Raw genomic sequence first — 19,103 nt, forward strand, 5'->3', positions numbered from 1 at the left:
AGAAAGGATTTGGAAAACAAATGACAGAATATGAGCAAGAAGTGTTCAAAAATTGTTGCAGCGCTGTTCAGACACCTGGGGGAAGAACAGAGTGGTGTTGGAATGAAAATGGACTATGACAATGAAGTGTGCTATCACCGCTATTATTCATAATGGTTTTGGATGAAATTGTGAAAGAGACAGAGGTGAAAAATGGGGACAGGGAGCTGAAGGTGATATTCTGGTGTGGGGAGAAAACAGAGAGGAAGTAAAAGGGTAACTCGACATGTCGAATGATATTACTGAAAATTATGAAATGAAAATCAGCATAGAAAAGAGTAAGACAACGGTGTCAACTAGAGTAGAAAGAGAAAGGAATTATAAAAATAAAGGGACAAAACCTAGAAACTGTGGAGAGCTTCAAGTAACTGGGAAGCGAACTGATGCAGGATGAGATCAGTAAAATGATTCAACAGGGAGTGTGAGAAACCTGGTGTGGAGGAAGGAATGTAAAGATGTATTACTGCCCCATACTGACATATACAGCAGAGACATGGACACTGCACAAAGAGAGGTGAATAAATTCCAAGCCAGTGATATTGAATTTTTAAGAAGTATGATACGAAAGACAAGAAGAGACAGAGTAAGAAATGAGGTTATCAGGAAAGAAATCAGAGTATAACAGCTTTATGGCAGAATGGAGAGGGATAAACTTAGATGGCCTCGACATGTTAAGAGGATAGAAGAGGGAAGGATACCAAAGCGGATGATGGAGACCCAGACTAGGGTGGTTGAAAACAATCAAGAATTGTATAATTAGAATAAAGTTGGATTGTAACACAGTTACGTGGTTGGATGGAGGAAGAAGGTAAGGTGACATAAACAACCCAACCTGGTAGGAGCTGGTTGTGGAAAGTGGATGATGATGATGATGATGATGATGACGACAATGACAAACACTTTCATGTGCAGAAAATCCAGAGGTAAAAGTATCATTCACGAGCAGTATGTAACTCTACGTTTTATTTTTTGGGAATATCATAGAAATTTTACTGATCAATAATTTGACCAGTGTGGGGCAGAAACTCGGACTCTAATCAAAACAGATGAGAACAGAATACAAATATGGGAGAGGAATACACTATGCAAGATCTTTTGATATATCAACTAACTGTGCAATGCCCTTTAACAGAACAAAATGACACAAACAAGCCAAGAGTAAAATTTGATGATTTTAATTCTTTTTATTAATCTGTCTGAAATTATAAGTGGCCACAGCAATCCAGGATCATCATCATCATCGTCATCTTCTTCTTCTTCTCCTCCTCCTCCTTTACATTTTCCCACAGGTGCAGGGTGTGCTCTTTAGATCGATGAGCACCATCTTACCCGATCATATACCAAGGCTCGGTTCAAGCCAAGTGATCTTAGTGTTGGTGATTAGTGTGTCTTACCACCGTTGTCTTGGCCTTCCGCAGGGACACCTGCCCTCAAACAGTCAAGTTGTACTAGTTGCTGTTCTCAGGACATGCCATACCACCTCAGGCGCCCCTCCAGCACTTCTCCTGAATGAAAACAACTCGTATCCTCTGCCAGGTTATGTGATCAAGGAGAGAAAATCTGAGAGACCAGCGTAATAAGTGGAACTCCATGATGTTTAAGAGGCGCTCAGCACTTCTGGTGAATGGCTAAGTCTCAGCCCTGTACAAGGTCACTGGACAGACCACAATTATGCTGACCTCAAGATCTAGGCTTAACTAGCTGGCCTCTTAGTCGGGTTTTGATTGCCAGCTAGTGGATCTGAGGACTGATTCCAAGGCCTATTCAGCCTGCTTGTGAACAACTGAGGAATTATCTGGAGGTGAGATAGTGGCCCTGTTCTAGCAAACCAAAAACGACAGCGAGAGGATTCGTCGTGCTGACCACGCATTGCCTCGTAATATTCAAGCTAAGCAGCAATCACTTGGCAGGCCAAGGCCCATCACGGCTGTAGTGCCAGTGTTCATCTAAACCATGCTGCAGTCACTTTTGCACACACTTCACAGGTGGGATCCTAAACACTAGAAGCAGCTTGTTTTAATTCGACGGTGAATATTATGTACAGGTAATAGATGGAACAAATATTTCTGGAAATATATGGAAGTGTGTGAAAAATGGAATACAGTAAAACCCCGCTTAACCAAACCAAAGGGGGCAGGGCCATTTCGGATAACATATTTTTTCATGTAAATGATGAGAACTACAGTTGAAGCTCTGTTAACCATAAGAAAAAGGGGTAAAGGTGGTTTTGGATAATGAAAATTTTGGATGATAATTAAAATATCAGCCAGGTGCTGCCATACCATACCTTTCCAGCATTTTCTCCATAATTGGCACAATGCCCATTTTCTGATGAATTGTGTCATTCCTGATGGGGTGAATTAAGGAGAGGCCCATCGACCAGCAGACTCTCTGGATATCCCTGTATTTAACCTATTCAATGCCAAACCCGTATATATATGTTACTGGTCGCCGTGCCTTGTCCGCCACAGGCATACGTATACGTTTTGGTGCAGTGTCTACTTCACCAATCTCATATATGAACAGGATATAGTGACATGCTTTGAATTTTAATGGAAATGCTCTAAGAAGTTCTGTACGGCAGATATACCACTCCATTTCGCATGTTTTGAAAGAGATCTGATGTTATTTTGGCTTTGTTGGAGTGAGACATCTTTCCTGCTAACGTGTATCCATCATGGTGTCTTGAAGTATACATTAATCTTTTGCTGATGAAGAAATTGAACGTTTCCCCGTAAATAGTGATTCCAGAGAGCTATATTTTGATAAGGAAGACGGAGAATGTATAAAGGACGATACTGAATTGCAAGAAAGTGCCAGACAAAGTATGCAGTTATGATGAATATGATGCGGAATTGTTACCCTCTCCTCAGATATGTATTTTTTTTTTTTTTTAATGTTAATGATTTTGATAATACCACTTCTTGGATTAACAATTTTTTATTATATTTCAGTAATAGTAATCGCGGAGCAGAGTAGCCGTGCGTGTTAACATGCCACGACTACGGAGCCAAGTTCCCCGTTTGGGAGGCGAGGGGGTTCGAACCCCACTGCCAGCTGTCCTGAGACTGGTTTTCTGCGGTTTCCCTTTTGCACTCCCAAGCAAATGCTGGGACAGTTCCTATTCATAGGCCACAGCGGATTCCTTCCATTTCCTTACCCAGTTCCATTCACCATCATTCATTACATATTTATCATCTTCTCAACTGAGGTTGGGTACCGGCCATAAAAAAAATGTTATAAAATATTTCAAGAGAGTTCACCTGATCATCAAAACTCAGCTGTGAAAAGGTTAAATGCTGAGTTTCAAGAAATTCTGTCCAGTTGTTTTTCTCATGATGTTTGCACAGAACCCACTTTCAAATTTTGTTTACCTAATCAGAAATAAAGAAAAAAGTATGACACAAATAACTGAAGTGTACAGACAAATTTTATTTCTATAGATAAATTTTTTTTTGCTAGGGGCTTTACGCCGCACCGACACAGATAGGTCTTATGGCGACGATGGGATAGGAAAGGCCTAGGAGTTGGAAGGAAGCGGCCGTGGCCTTAAGTAAGGTACAGCCCCAGCATTTGCCTGGTGTGAAAATGGGAAACCACGGAAAACCATTTTCAGGGCTGCCGATAGTGGGATTCGAACCTACTATCTCCCGGATGCAAGCTCACAGCCGCGCGCCTCTACGCGCACGGCCAACTCGCCCGATATTTCTATAGATAAACAAAGGAAATAAATGAATATAAATACTACAAAAAACAAATTTTAAGTGAACATGGAAATGGATGAATGGAAATGACATCCACATATCCTAATGGATCATTTCAATGCTGTTGCATTCCTCTCCCTATTTTAAATGGCCATACATCAAATTCATTCGCCCCGATTCTCACTGTCACCCACCAGGGTTGTGCACGTCTCCACCAAAATGTTATCGAGAGATATATATATTTTTTTTAATTGTCCGTCCTCCCATGAGGGATCATTTCAATGCTGTTGCATTCCTCTCCCTATTTTAAACGGCCATACATCAAATTCTGACAATCCACGAATCAATAGATATTTTATATTTTGCTGAAAGGTAAGGCAAGTAAGAAACATAAATAGCTTGCTTTTCTAGGTCCAACTAGAAAGAATGGGGACTACAGATTAGTAGAGTTCATCAGGAGACAACATAAGAATCATCACTCTGGGTCACGAGCAAGCTGGTACCAGTGCCGCCACTTAGCCTTATCATTGCCAGTGTTATTTCGTTTTGTCAAGGGCTACTGATCAACAGCTGATATGTCAATAATGTTCACTGTCTGATGAGAAGTGTCCAAGCACCTCTCGGTACATGTTAGCTGCAGCCTAGATATCGCTATGAATGATGATGTTGCTATAAAAGACAGCCGAGGGCTCAATTTTGATCAGCGCTATGAGAGAGTGTCTGCAGAATGGGTGGAGGAAGGAAAGGCAACTTCCAACATAGAATGGTTACTGGTTGTCACGTAAGTCAGCCATTTCTACCCTTCTCAAGTTGCATAAGTCAACTGTTGGGGATATGATTTTGAAATGGAAACAGGAAGATGAAACCACAACCGGGAAGGCCACACGTGTTGACCAACAGGGACCATCGAGGATTGAACAAGGTGGTAAAGCAAATCGCATGACATCACGTGATACCATAACCCGTGAATTCCACAGTACCACTAATTGTGCGGCTAGCACCGTGATCTGGGAAATACAAGAACAGGCCTTTGAGGCTCATGCTGGTGAATGCTAAGCGCTGTGTTCCATAGTGAAAAGAATGCTGTCATTCGTCCATGAACAACTGGACATGTGTAATTTCGAGTCATGAATCACACTATACCATGTGGCACTCAGATGTGATAAATACCAGATTAAAAATACATAGCCAAGTCAATAAGTATCTGCAATTTTGCTCTAATATGTTGGCTCTATGGCTCACCAGCCGCCAGTTGGCACCGCTGTCTATGTCTGTGGTAGATTTCAGCATTATCAGACGAGTACAGCTTGCGCACCAAGGACGAACAGCGTTCCGTAATCCGTTTTGTGTGGTCTGAGGGTGTACCAGGAGCGGAAACTCATAGAATACTTTCAGCACAATACCGGGACAATGTTTTGCCAAAGCCAGTGGATTGAACAGTTCAAAAGGGGTCGCATGAGCGTGAAGGATTAGGAATGATCCAGGCGTCCACCTGCAGCCGTCACAGATGCCAATGATGAAGAAGTGCGTGATAAGATCCTGAAAAACAGGCGAGTGACTGTTGATGAAGTGACAAAATGGTTCTGCATATGAAATCATGCACAACAGGCTTAACTTTCACAAAGTCTGTTCGAGATAGGTTCCAAAACACTCAATGAAGAGCAGAAGCAGAAGCGCAAGCGTGTGAGTACCTGTCAGCACCTACTGGACCGTCATGCTAACAAAGGTGAAACGTTTCTGAAATGGATCATCACTGGAGATGAAACATGGGTTCATCACTTTGAACCAGAGAACAAACGTTAAAGTTTGGAATGGAAGCATCCCGGATCCCCAGCCAAAAAGAAATTCAAGAGTCAACCTTCTGCAGGAAAAGTAATTCTCACAGTGTTTTGGGACTCTCAAGCGCCAATCTTGCAACGTTACCAGGAAAAGGGGGAAACAGTGAACGGTACAGTGATATGTTGGTAAACATGCTGAAACCTGCAATTCGCAAGAAACACAGAGGTCGATTGTCAAAAGGAGTTCTTTTGTTGCATGACAATGCAGGTCCACATACCTCCACCCACACCACTCAAACTCTCCAGATGCTGCGTTTCGAGGTGTTGGAGCATCCTGCTTACAGTCCCAATTTCACCCCCTCAGATTACCATCTGTTTGGTCCATTTAAAAATACCCTACGAGGCAGTCAATTCAGATTCGATGAACAGGTTAGTATATCTGACATGTGGCTTAATTAAAAAGTTTGGAAGATAGGGTTTTTCAGGATTTGGATTGAATATTTCAAGGCAGTCACTGTCACTGCCCTTATTACTGCCTGATAGAGGTTAAATGATTTGAAGAAATTGACAAAAAAAGAAAGGAATAGTTCCTCTAGCACTATCCGTTAATCCGGTGATGTCAATATCACCCAACTGGTACTCTTGTTGATAGAATGAGATAGTTGGTTCATATGTTGCCTCGTGAACCTCACAGGGATGGTTTCAAATGCTTCAAATCTGATTGGATTTATTATAAAAACCTTTCAATGGTCTTTGCAGGCTATCATGTCAATTCAATGGGTGCTGCCTGTAACAGAGAGACCACAAACTTCCTCGAAGACTGTAAAACCAGAGTTCCTTAACACTTGAGCCATAGCAGATCATGTTTTATGATGCCTTGTATTTCACAGAGCTTTGCCATGAGAACAGTAACCAAGGATGTAGGCAAGCATTTCTACCTCATACTGGCAGCTCAGACAACAGTCACTGTCCACATTAAAGGCAAAAGGATATAAGGACATTCTGACCAAATGCATGTTGTCTCTGGTAGATCCGTTTAGAGACAATCAGTGTGCGTTTTGGCATGATAATGCTCCCTGCCATAAAATGGGGTCTGTTTGAGAGTGATATGACCTGTTTGGCCTGTTTGGCCATTTCACAAAACATAATAGTTGAAAAGCTTTGAGTAATAACTTTAAATACTCCTATATAAAAGACAAGGTCATTATTAACATATGGGGTAGATCTGAGTGCTACTGAAACAACACAAATTACAACTCTGGGATCTGGACTTGTATTATTCAAACAAAATACTCTCTGGTAAACTGACCATATCAGGGCATATGAAGGTCTTCAATAACGAAATGTGGGTTACGGTACACAAGCCGGCTATCTCCAGTTCACTCGTAGGCGCCGTCATATGCTATTAAATAAGTTCATTAGGGTACGGTACAAGAAAGGAGCAGAAGTGCGAAAATACTAGGTTTTTGTATTATTACCTGCCATATAGAACACTGAAGAGGACACTATATGGGACAGGTAGAGCACATGGCGACCATGTTTACTTGGTGATGGAGGGGTGATGACGTGATAACAAGACGGTGCCGCGACACTATACTTATACGCCAAGAAAGCTAAGGGAATGAAGTTATTTCGATCCCTGCCCTGTAATGGAGTCAGCTGAACGAGTAGCTCTTGGGCCGTAGAATTGGAATTTGTTAGTAATTACATTTTTAGACTGTATATTAGTACATAAGTATAAAGTTTTATTATTTTGTTTCTGGCGCAGAGATCACCGCGATCCCAAGTAGTATTGGTTAATTTTTATACCGTACTACTTACCGGTCGTACACTTCGAAGAGCAACAGCTAGCCCGACGAGCGCAACAGAATAAACGCCATACTGTAAATAGAATTTTCCTGTATTTTATTTTCAAACTATTACGTACACAAGAATAAAGCAGTACATCTTACATGTCTAAAAGGTTATCATGTTTATAAATATCTATACACCTGGACGCCTCGTATATTCTGATCCATACATAGTGCAAATTTATCAAACCAATTTCGTTCGTCACTCATGTTTCGTACTTTGGACTGTTTAAAAGCTAAGTAGTTCTCATTCCGAAATTCAAGATTTATTCAATAAAAAACAGCCTTCCTCGGCTCGCTACTGCCTCATTGACAGATGAATACAGGCAGGTTGTAACTGATGCAGTAATGGCAACTGAGGATTTTGACATCGTATACTGACACTATTTCCCTTCCAAGGCTTCAACTAGTTCAGAGTTTCTACTAAAGTGTCTTGAATATTTCAAACTATAAAAACTGGTGAGAGAGTATCAATTTATTTAAATATTATTTTTGCGTTTTCTAGATTGTTAAGGTAGTGGAAAAGAAAAATGCTGTTGTGTATGTTGGCAAATGCTGTATTTGATGTTGGGAAGGTCTGGAACAGTTGCACTCCGTGCTGCGAAATGTATGAGCTGTTGACAAGAGAAAACAGTGTCCTGTTCTGTTCTGTTTGGTCATGATCCTTGGTTTGGTCTGAGGCTAAGGGCGGAGAGTGGTTATGCAGTCTCGTTCTCTTTGAGGTTATGATCATGCATAGTCGCGGGTCGCGCATTCCTGGCACATTCTTTATATCCTCAATGATGTTATGAATGTCACAAACTGTTTGAAAAGATACCTCCGGTTTGTCATTTAGAAGAAGCATAAATCTTATAGAAACTGATCCTGTGCTATTTGATATAACCATCTGTATGATAAAGGATTGTGTTATTTCCGAACAAATATGAAATAAACTACTATTAATACAGTGAACTAACATTTGCAGCCAATGCACTGTGTTATTCCCGTGCAAGTATGTAATACACGACTACTGGGAACGAAAATTAAGAGCCATTTATATGCAAAGTGTTTAAAGCTGTATTTTTAAACGAACAGTATATTTTATTAGATCTAGTCAAATACGGCGGGTGGAAACTAACAAAGAACTGTGGTAATTTTACTGGGTGTAAGAACAGTATGTCACAGCCTTTTCGGGAATGTTTTAACGTCGTGAGCAAGGATGTTCTGCACTGGTTTCCTGGGCACATGGGAAGAGGATTGAAGCAAATGCAGCAAAAATTGAAAAGTGTGGATTGTATCATCGAAGTTCATGATGCTAGAATTCCCTTCTCTGGCCGTAATTCAGATTTCAAACACACAGTTAGCAGTGTGAAACCTCATATTCTTGTTCTAAACAAGAAAGATCTAATCGATCATAGACTTTACCCGAGAATAGAGCAAAAATTGAAAGAAGAAGGAATATCCCGAGTTCTGTTTACGAACTGTAGAGACCACAAGTGTAGCGGTGTAAAACGAGTAGTGCCCTTGGCAAGTGATCTTATTTCATCTTCTGATAGATTCAACCGTAGCGAACAAAAAGAAGTGTGTATGATGGTTATTGGTGTACCAAATGTTGGCAAGTCATCTTTGATTAATGCTTTGCGTAACAAGTATCTTAAGAAATCAGGTGTTGCTCATGTTGGAGCAGTGGCTGGGATCACACGGAGTGTACAGAACCGCATTAAGATCCGCCAAGATCCTCCTGTCTTTTTACTCGACACACCAGGAATCTTAACTCCAACCATCAGAGATGTGGAAGCAGGTCTCCGCTTGGCAGTGTGTGCCTGTCTTCAGGATCATTTGGTGGGAGAAGATATAATTGCTGATTATCTTCTGTATATACTGAATAAATCTGGTAACTTTAACTATACCAAATTAATGGGTTTAGATGAACCCACTGATGATATTGGAGTAGTGTTAACAAAAGGTGCTGTCAAATTAGGTAAAATGAAGAAAATTCATAATTATGATGGTCAGTATATCGTGAAGCCTGATCTCGTAGCGTCTGCTCACCATTTTCTGAAGGCATTTCGGCAAGGTAATCTTGGACGCATCACATTAGATGAAGATTGGTTGAATTCATGATTGTTCGTAACAGTAGGAATACTGTAATATCTTTAATGCTCTTCATGATATTTGGTGCAAGGAGTCCTGGATTTAATCCCAGCCATGTCAGAGATTTCAACTTTCATCGGTTAATTCCTCTGGCTCAGGAACTGGGTGTTGGTGCCATATTCAGCATTAAAATTCATCGAAAATAGGGCCAGATTCTCCCAGATGCACAGTTTGTCTACAGGACATCAATTCGAAAGACTTGCACCAGGCCTTTCCAGAGGCCTCACACCATTATTATTGCCTCTGCAACTGGAAGACAATGCCCGACTGCTCATACGGGGATTACTTATGTTGTATAAATATATTTTTGGAGAGAATTCTACCTTTTTTCAATACTAAACAATGTATTCACTTTCAAAAACACAATAATGTTTGATCCTTTCTTCTGTGACATCTTCAGCTACTTAATGATGACCGAGCGAGTTGGCTGTGTGGTTAGGATTGCGTAGCTGTGAGCTTGCATTTGGGAGATGATGTGTTTGAATCCCACTGTCAGCAGAAAATGGTTTTCTATGGTTTCCCATTTCCTCACCAGGCAAATGCTGGGGCTGTACGTTAATTAAGGCTATGGCCACTACCTTTCCCATACTTCCATTGCCAAAAACCATTGATGTGTTAGTGCGACATTAAACCAGTAAGAAAAAAGCTACGTTGTGAAGTTAAAACAGTTCCAAAAACCATAGAAAGATATACATTGAATAAAATTATATCACACAAGATAATGAATCTTCAAACAAAAGTGGGACATAGTAGTATGAATACGAAAAGCAGAAAATATATTTAAATGAATATACAAATACTTGTTAAATTAATTTCATTTATTCAAATTTAACCTAAATACAGTTGTATTGAATGATCTACTTAACTAGCGTATGAGGCTCACATTCACAACTATAAGCTATGTGGGGATAGCATTTCACCCAGCACATGCTACCTTCGGCCATCATCATTGTCAATGTCCCACTCTAGTCACCTGGGTGTGGTTAACAAGCCTCCTCCACTCCTTTCTGTCCTTCCACTTTTCCTGCTCTATTACTTCCACCACATCTAATCCAGCTAATGTCCTTCCAAATCTGATCCATCCACCTTCTCGGTCTTCCAACTGGTCTCTTTCCCTTAACTTCCCTTCCGATTCCCTTTTTGCTACCCGTTCCTTCCCATTCTTTTTTACATGTCCAAACCATCTCAGTCTTGGTTTCTGTATGTTCTGTACTAACGGTTCTATATTTAGCTCTTCTCTGATTTTAATATTTCAAATTCTATCTTTTCTTGTCTTTTTAAACGATGTTCTTAAAAATTTCATTTCTACTGCTTGGATCTTACTATCTTGTCTACTGGGCGAGTTGGCCATGCGGTTAGAGGCGCGTGGCTGTGAGCTTGCATCTGGGGAATAGTGGGTTTGAGTCCCACTGTCGGCACCCCTGAAGAAGGTTTTCCGTCGTTTCCCATTTTCACACCAGGCAAATACTGGGGCTGTACCTTAATTAAGGCCACGGCCACGGCCACTTCCTTCCAACTCCTATGTCTTTCCTATCCCATCATCGCCATAAGACCTATCTGTGTCGGTGTGACATAAAGCCACTAGCAAAAAAAAAAAAAAACCTTATTATTTACTAGATTTTCTAGTCCGTATGTTACAATTGGTATGAAATACTGTTTATATAATGTTAATTTTGTTCTCTTGGGTACTTTGTCATCCCATAAAAACTCTCCGACTTGATGATAAAATGTTGTACCTTTACTTAGTCTGTTATTCATTTCAGGGTTGATTCCATTACTTCCATTAATAATTCTACCCAGATATGTAAACTGTTCTACATTCTCTAACCATTCTCCGTCTATGTTCACTTGGCTTCTCTTTTTCTCTTTTCCAGAGTGCATGACTGCAGTTTTCTTTTTACTAATTACCATTCAAAACTCCTTCAGATTTTGATTCCAAATGTCCAGTCTCCTTTGTACTTCCATTTCTCCCTTTCCCCAAATCACCACATCATCTGCAAATACCAAGGCATTCACTTCATCACTACTGATACTCTCTTTTATACGTTTTATGATTTCATCCATCAATATAATAAACAATAATGGTGACAGTGCACTTCCTCTCTTGAGACATTTTTTTGTATTAAAAAAGCCTTAATTGACAGTGTATTATATTATGTCCTACTTTTGTTTGAAGAATTATCTTCTATCTCTACAAATGACCATGTTTTTAAAATCACTGTATAGTCTATATTGGTTCATATAATTGTGCAAGTCATGCCAGTTGCCTGTAAGTAGCATTGATTTATCACATGGCTTTATTATAATAATTGTATAGTGCCAGAGACGGAACGGTACGCACGCTTTAAAATGTGCCGGTGCCAGTGGCACTGCCATAAAAATAAATTTGTGAAACGATTACAAGAATAAAAAGGTTTTGCCCCTTCACTATTGTTATTTCGTCTCGGTGTTTTTTTTCCAAATTCCTACGTTCCTCGTCGCCAGATATTTCATTCCAGGCTTATGTCTATGCCTTACACCCCTGTCATATGTTACGCAAACGTTATGTGAACCGCTTAGTCTGATTGTGATAGTTCGGTCAGCTTCCGCTTCGAACACTAGCGTTGTGCCACGTCCTGGGGGCCATCTGGTGGTGAATGAACGTACCATTTCCATTTCTACTTCTATTATAACGTTCCAAATTCAAAAGTGTCATTGTTTAAGAAGCCTTTCTTGTTGACAGTCGAGAATTCTTCTAAGGATGCAGAGCACAGTTTTCTGAAAAACGTTAAGAATTTCACCTTATTTTCTTGACACGGCACAAGCCCAAAAGCCTGTACAATATCATGTTTGTTTGAGGGTTATTTTGTATTATTTTGCATGTAAATATTAATATCAATTACGGTATATCTATGTGTAGTTCCTTTTTTTTTTTTTTTTTTTACAGTACATGAAGCATAAACGTTTTTATACGAGTCCAGTGAATAAGTAGTCATCGTGGCACTGGTGTTTTGGCACGGTGACACGCTTGGCACTGGCACTGTGCACACCAGTGTCAGCAGAGGCACTGGAATTTGCATCACTACTTACAACATACTGTTGCACTCCATTGACTTGGTGTCAGTGCACTAAATTTTATAGTCTTGGCAAGATGATGACGTCCTGTGCTGATGGTGAATTCTACCACAATTTAATATACAAGAATAACTGCTATATTGTCCAACTCCATGGCTAAATGGTCAGCGTGCTGGCCTTTGGACACAGGGATCCTGGATTTGATTTCCGGCAGGGTCAGGAATTTTAACCATAACACTGACCTGCGAATTCAGACTTTCTGGTCATTGCAAGAAGTTTACATAGTGGTCTTTTGTATTTCGGGCATGCTGATCCCGGAACTGAAGTCAGTTTTCCCCTATCACATCAGGTTTTTATGCAAATTCAAAACGAAAATTTGATAAATATGCAGCATGCGCACATGCAAGATTACTATTATCACATGTAAAGAACTCTTCTTTCTTATTATTTTCACCCATCTGAACACTCCTATCTTACACTGGTATACTTATGAACATAATATATACACTATGTGATCAAAAGTCTCCGGACACCCCCAAAAACATACGTTTTCCATCTTAGGTGCATTGTGCTGCTACCTACTGCCAGGTACTCCATAGCAGCGACCTCACTAGTCATTAGACATCGTGAGACAGCAGAATGGGGCGTTCCCCGGAACTCACGGACTTCAAATGTGGTCAGGTGATTGGGTGTCACTTGTGTCAGAAGTCTGTACGTGAGATTTCCATACTCCTAAACATCCCTAGGTCCACAGTTTCTGATCTGATAGTGAAGGGACACATACAGAACAAAAGTGTACAGGCCAACCTCGTCTGTTGACTGACAGAGACCGCCGACAGTTGAAGAGGGTCGTAAAGTGTAATAGGCAGGCATCTATCCAGACCATCACACAGGAATTCCAAACTTCATCAGGATCCACTCCAAGTACTATGACAGTTTGGCGGGAGGTGAGGAAACTTGGATTTCATGGTGGAGCGGCTGCCCATAAGTCACACATCATGCAGGTCAATGCCAAACAACGCCTCACTTGGTGTAAGGAGCGTAAACATTGGATGACCGGGCAAGTTGGCCGTGCAGTTAGAGGCGTGCGGCTGTGAGCTTGCATCCAGGAGATAGTCTATGCCATCGTCGCCATAAGACCTATCTGTGTCAGTGCAACATAAAGTCATTAGCAAAAAAAACAAAACAAAAAACATTGGAGGATTGAACAGTGGTAAAACGTCGTGTGGAGTGACAATCACGGTACACAATGTGGCGATCCAATGGCAGGGTGTGGGTATGGTGAATGCCCGGTGAACATCTTCTGCCAGCGCGTGTAGTGCCAACAGTAAAATTCGGAGGCGGTGGTGGTCGTGCTTTTCATGGAGGGAGCTTGCACCCCTTGTTGTTTTGCATGGCAGTATCACAGCACAGGCCTACATTGATGTTTTAAGCACCTTCTTGCTTCCCACTGTTGAAGAGCACTTTGGGGATGGCAATTGCATCTTTCAACACGATCGAGCACCTGTTCATAATGCACGGCCTGTGGCGGAGTGATTACACGACAATAACATCCCTGTAATGGACTGGCCTGCACAGAGTCCCGAACTGAATCCTATAGAACACCTTTGGGATGTTTTTGGAACGCGACTTTGTGCCAGGCCTCACTGACCGACATCGCTACCTCTCCTCAGTGCAGCGCTCCTTGAAGAATGGGCTGCCATTCCCCAAGCAACCTTCCAGCACCTGATTGAGCGTATGCCTGTGAGAGTGGAAGCTGTCATCAAGGCTAAGGGTGGGCCAACACCATATTGAATTCCAGCATTACCAATGGAGGGCGCCACGAACTTGTACGTCATGTTCAGCCAAGTGTCCGGATACTTTTGATCACATAGTGTATGTAGGGTATTGTGTTAACAGATCTGTAGAAAATTGTACCAAAATTTACCATGCATTAAGCCTCATAATGTACTGAGAATGGTAAGTCTATGGTATCAATTTTATAATGTCCTACCTTAGTATAAGAAACGTCTTTGCCTTGATTTTTGTGTGTGAGGAGTAGTTGGACCTTCTCTCTTTAGAAACCAGCAGTAATCTGCCAGCATGTTTTTGTTCCAGCTCCCTTGATATCTGCGTTCCATTTCCTGTAGATCCTGTTGGAATCTCTCTCCTTGCTCTTCGCTCAGCATTCCTAGGTTCTCAGGGAAATAGTCCAGATGTAAATGTAACATGTTCACCTTCAAGCTCATTTTGCAGCCTAAATCTTGGAAAGAAACAAGCAATCTATCCTCCATTTGTTTGTAGTCTGAATCCTTTGTGTTTCCAAGAAAGTTTTTGACCACATTCCAGAATGCTGTCCATGCCGATCGCTCTTTAAAATTAGCATCAGAAAGAAGTTTTCTAAAATCTGAACCTGTGAAAATACCCTCCTTGATTTCGGAATTACTGATGCCTGGGAATCGATGACACAGGTACTGAAAGCAACACCTTCATTGTTTAGGACCTTAACAAATTGCTTCATAAGCCCTAGTTTGATATGAAGCGGAGATAACAGTATTTAGCTCTTGTGAACAAGAGTTTTATGTTTTTCGACCCTACAATCCATTGTCTACGTGGCCATTCTTTTTGAGTCCAGTGATGTAACCTTGCTCGACTGTCCCACTCACACAGAAATAAGGGGTGCTTTGTGTAACCTCCTTGTAAACCTAACAGAATACCTATCACTTTGAAATCACCACACACTTGCCACTGTGTTCCTGGTACTTCAGTTTACACAACAGCATTTCAAGATTTCCATATGTTTCTCGCATAATAACTGAATGAGCAACGAGAATGGATGCAAGTTTGTTTTCACTGTAAAGAAGGACGCACTTCAAACTACCCTTGGAGGCGTCGATGAAAAGTCGCAAGTCAATAGTGTCATACTGTGATGCTCCTAGTTTTAAGATAACCTCTGGAATATTTTTGCAGTAAACCAAGGCTCCCTCTTCAGAAAAGAAGGGTGTAAATACTTGTTTGCGATGTCTGTACCAATAGTACGTTGTCCCTGGTGTCAACACGTTCCTTTCACGAAGTCTACACCCAAGTAACTCGGCAGATTCCTTTGTAAGGCCAAGATCTCGAACAAAGTCATTTAATGCACTTTGCTCGAACAGTCTCAGTTCTTTTTCAACACATTCAGGGGAGAAATCACAGTCAGAGTTAGTGCCCGCCATTTCTGCGTCAGATTCAGAAGAGGGACAATCCTGTAAATGTTCTGGACGCTGTGGTACTGGTGTATCAGGGCCATGAGTTACCCACGGCTTGTCTTGGTCTTCAAGTTTCAAGCCAAAGTAGGCATTGTAGGCCTTTCTCACAAACTCCATTATATTGCGCCACTGTCTCATTGGCACAAAACTTCCACACACATAGCAGAATGTATCTGGATAGTTCTTGCAGCCACGTCGTGGCATGTTGATAAATGTAAGTTTAAAAATATTAACACAGTATGTCACTCACATATAGAACGCTTATGAAGACAAAAATCTCTTTTCATTAGCAAGCGAAACACAACTCAGACTGTCGCAGACGAAGCCAATGAGAGAATGACGCCACTCAGCCAAAACCGCGCGTTGCCGGCTATACACTCTGAGCATGATAATACAGGACTACAAGATGGCTGGAGAACGTCGAATTAATGAAACAAATGAATAAAAGAATATGGAAATCTAAATTAAAGTAACACACTTCCTAACAACGTAAGAAGTATATGTGATGAAATAAACTTAATATAGGATATTTGAGAAAATGTGATGTGATGGGGAAAAATTAACGTTGGATTCTGATTCAGGATGCAGAAGGCATCCTAAAAAGCAATACAGGATGGCGGAAATAAAACCATCGCAGGACAGTGTAACTGGTTAATTCTGCTGGCACAGGGGCTGGGTGTATGTGTCGTCATCATTTCATTCTCATAACGCGCACGTCGCCTACGGCCGTCAATCCGTAAGACCTGCACCTGGCAAGCTGAATTTGTCCTCGGACACTCCAGTACAAGCTATATGCCATTTCATGCTGCTCTATTCTAAACTTTGATATAAATGTGTTATTTATTATTATTTATCTTATGGCATATACATGAACAGTACAGTAAATTACAGATTTATATCTACATTATTTACATAGGTAATCGCCTGTGGCATCGCCAGGAAAAATTCACTTGTTTCTTTGTCTCCAAGTTTCAAGCCAAAGTAGGCATTGTAGGCCTTTCTCACAAACTCCATTATTCTTGTGTGATGTGCTTCACAGTTTGCCTCTCAGCACCACAGTCACAGTAGGATGATGACTTTTCCACACACACAAATGGTTAGTCCGGATCCGGTTTAACTTGGACCATGCTTTCTGAGGTTGTTCAAAGCCAGGTACCTTCTGTGAAATGCATGGCATTGCCATTCATTAGACCATCTCTCAGTCAGATTGAAATTACTGGCTATAAGGTTCTCTGCCGTACAGATGGGTGGACGTTTTGACTTAGGTCTGTCTATATGTAGATGGGGATATCGTCATGAATGGGCAATCTTTGATTATTCTGGATCTTATTGTATTAATTCATCAGAGCAATGCACCTACGGAGGTGGGGTGTAGGAATATGCCTTAGTACGAGCAACCACAGAATTGGAGTTGATCTGATCGTACCCGGTGATCATTCTCATTGTGTCATTTAACTTAACATTATTCTCTTCACGTGAGGACCTATCATCCAGACGGGGCCACAATACTCCGTAGTAGAGTAAACTAGACTTAGAGCTGAGCAGCGTAGAGTAGTTGCACTTGCACCCCAAGAAGAACCACACAGTTTTCAAATTATCTTGTTACGTATCTGAATCTTGGCAGTGCTCTTTCTTAGATGTTCTTGGAATGACAGTGTTCTGTCGAATGTAACACCTAGATATCTGGGGTGTCTATTGTGGCGGAGGAGAGTGTTATCGAAGTATACTTTGAGGTCCTTTGAAGCCATTCGGTTGTTCAGATGAAAACAAGAAACTTCTGTTTTACTCATACTTGGTTGGAGTCTCCATTTTCGAAAGTATTTTTCTAAAACAGAGAGATATTTTGTCAACGTTTCTTCTGTCTGCTCAAAGCATAGGTCTTTTAGTAGCAAGAGCCCAGTCATCTGCATACCCAAATTTCCTGGAACTTGTGGATGGTATATCTGAAATATATAAACTGAACAAGAGTGGGGCAAACACTGAACCTTGCGGAAGTCCATTATTTAGTATGCTGGTTTTAATGAATTCATCCCCCATGACTACATGAAATGTTCTGTCACTCAGCATGTTATTTATAAGATGAGCCAGACTCCTCATGGAATCACTTTAAGGAGTTTGCTGATTACACCTTCATTCCATACTGTGTCGTAAGCTGTCTTTAAGTCAATACATGCTACTGAAGTCTTTAGTCCTTGCTGGAATCCTGCTTCAACGAAGGTAGTTAGGGACAAGACTTGGGCACAGCTTCTTTGTGGCCTAATCTTGCTCGTTCAATAGGGATCGTTTCAAACAGTTTTGTAGCAATTCTATTCAAGATTAGACTTTCACGTAATATATAGCATACACTAAGCAATGCTATTGGTCTATAGCTCTCTGGTGCATCCTAAAGCCAAGAGCGCCTAAATGTGTTAAAGCTGGGGGTCACCCGAAAATTTGTGTAGTGAAATAATGTCGTGTAACCTAGCAACTGTGCAGACTGTGATGTAAGGTATGGATAGATGGTCAGAGTGTGTTACCTAGCCACTGTGCAGGCTCTGATGTAGGATATGGATGCGTCTCCGAAAACCGTAAAAGAGTAGTTAGTGGGACGTAAAGCAAATAGTATTATTATTAACTCTTTCGCTGCACTATTTTTAAACAGAACACTTACAGAATAATGTAATTTTTTTCGTATTTTCCAAATGAACTGAAACTTTATTTTTTTTCAAGGTCAGTGACATTCAACACCATTGCACCATTTTTAACCCAACTTTGGCAAACTAGTAGTGACATTTGACTTTGAAACACACATTACTGTGATACATCTCCCAACATGGAACTGGACAAATTGCAGGCTGTCCTGGGCAATTCTTACAAAAAATACTGTCTGTTTTCTCTAGCACAGTCCCTATATATTCTTTGAACATTTTTCTGGTAATATGGAACAAGCAACACAATTATGTTTGTGACTCTTGTCCTGCTGCTCCCCAAGAAAGTGCCTCTCCGTCAGGAGCGCTTGTGGTATGTAATCGGAAGTTCTTCCTGGTTTCGCCGGCGGACTTCGCTGATGCTCTCGTAGAGGTCCCATTACGACAGAATATCTGAAGTCAGGAGCATTAATTGCCCTCTTTTAAACCTTATTGTACAATATTCTTTCATTAGTGCAGTTTCAATGTCATCACTAATATCCCGCAAGACCGATAAAAAATGAAGATCTTCCTCGTTGGCACTTTCTTCCGAACAATCACTATGCATATCATCACTTGTTTCATTGTCCAAATTTACCGAACAGTCTGAATCAGAATCGGCCACTAAAAGATAGAAGATTTCTTCACTTCC

General features: G+C 40.9%; 2 protein-coding genes across 3 annotated transcripts in view; one reads left to right on the plus strand and one right to left on the minus strand.

Annotated features, from left to right (window-relative positions):
* LOC136885944 (protein C3orf33 homolog) overlaps positions 1-7,686 on the minus strand; it is a 29,821-nt gene extending 22,135 nt beyond the window's left edge. For both annotated transcript variants that reach the window (XR_010861648.2, XM_067158646.2), the window contains exons 1-2: positions 7,513-7,686; positions 7,343-7,402 (exon numbers count right to left, since the gene is read on the minus strand). Coding sequence is in view for 1 of the 2 variants with exons in the window: in XM_067158646.2 (XP_067014747.1) it covers positions 7,343-7,402; positions 7,513-7,581 (129 nt within the window). In the remaining variant the exon portion in view is untranslated. The remainder of the gene's footprint in view (positions 1-7,342; positions 7,403-7,512) is intronic.
* A 307-nt stretch (positions 7,687-7,993) lies between these two features.
* Positions 7,994-12,701, plus strand: LOC136886498 (mitochondrial GTPase 1). The gene has a single exon (XM_067159311.2). It carries the CDS (start codon positions 8,527-8,529, stop codon positions 9,472-9,474), a length of 948 nt encoding a protein of 315 aa, XP_067015412.1. The 5' UTR covers positions 7,994-8,526; the 3' UTR covers positions 9,475-12,701.
* Positions 12,702-19,103: the final 6,402 nt, after the last annotated feature.

The sequence above is a fragment of the Anabrus simplex genome, chromosome X (genome assembly GCF_040414725.1).
Source record: "Anabrus simplex isolate iqAnaSimp1 chromosome X, ASM4041472v1, whole genome shotgun sequence".
Lineage (NCBI taxonomy): Eukaryota > Metazoa > Arthropoda > Insecta > Orthoptera > Tettigoniidae > Anabrus > Anabrus simplex.

Bases quoted from the DNA above. Each gene is read 5' to 3' on its own strand.
- LOC136886498 (XM_067159311.2), top strand. From the start codon at position 8,527: ATGTCACAGCCTTTTCGGGAATGTTTTAACGTCGTGAGCAAGGATGTT.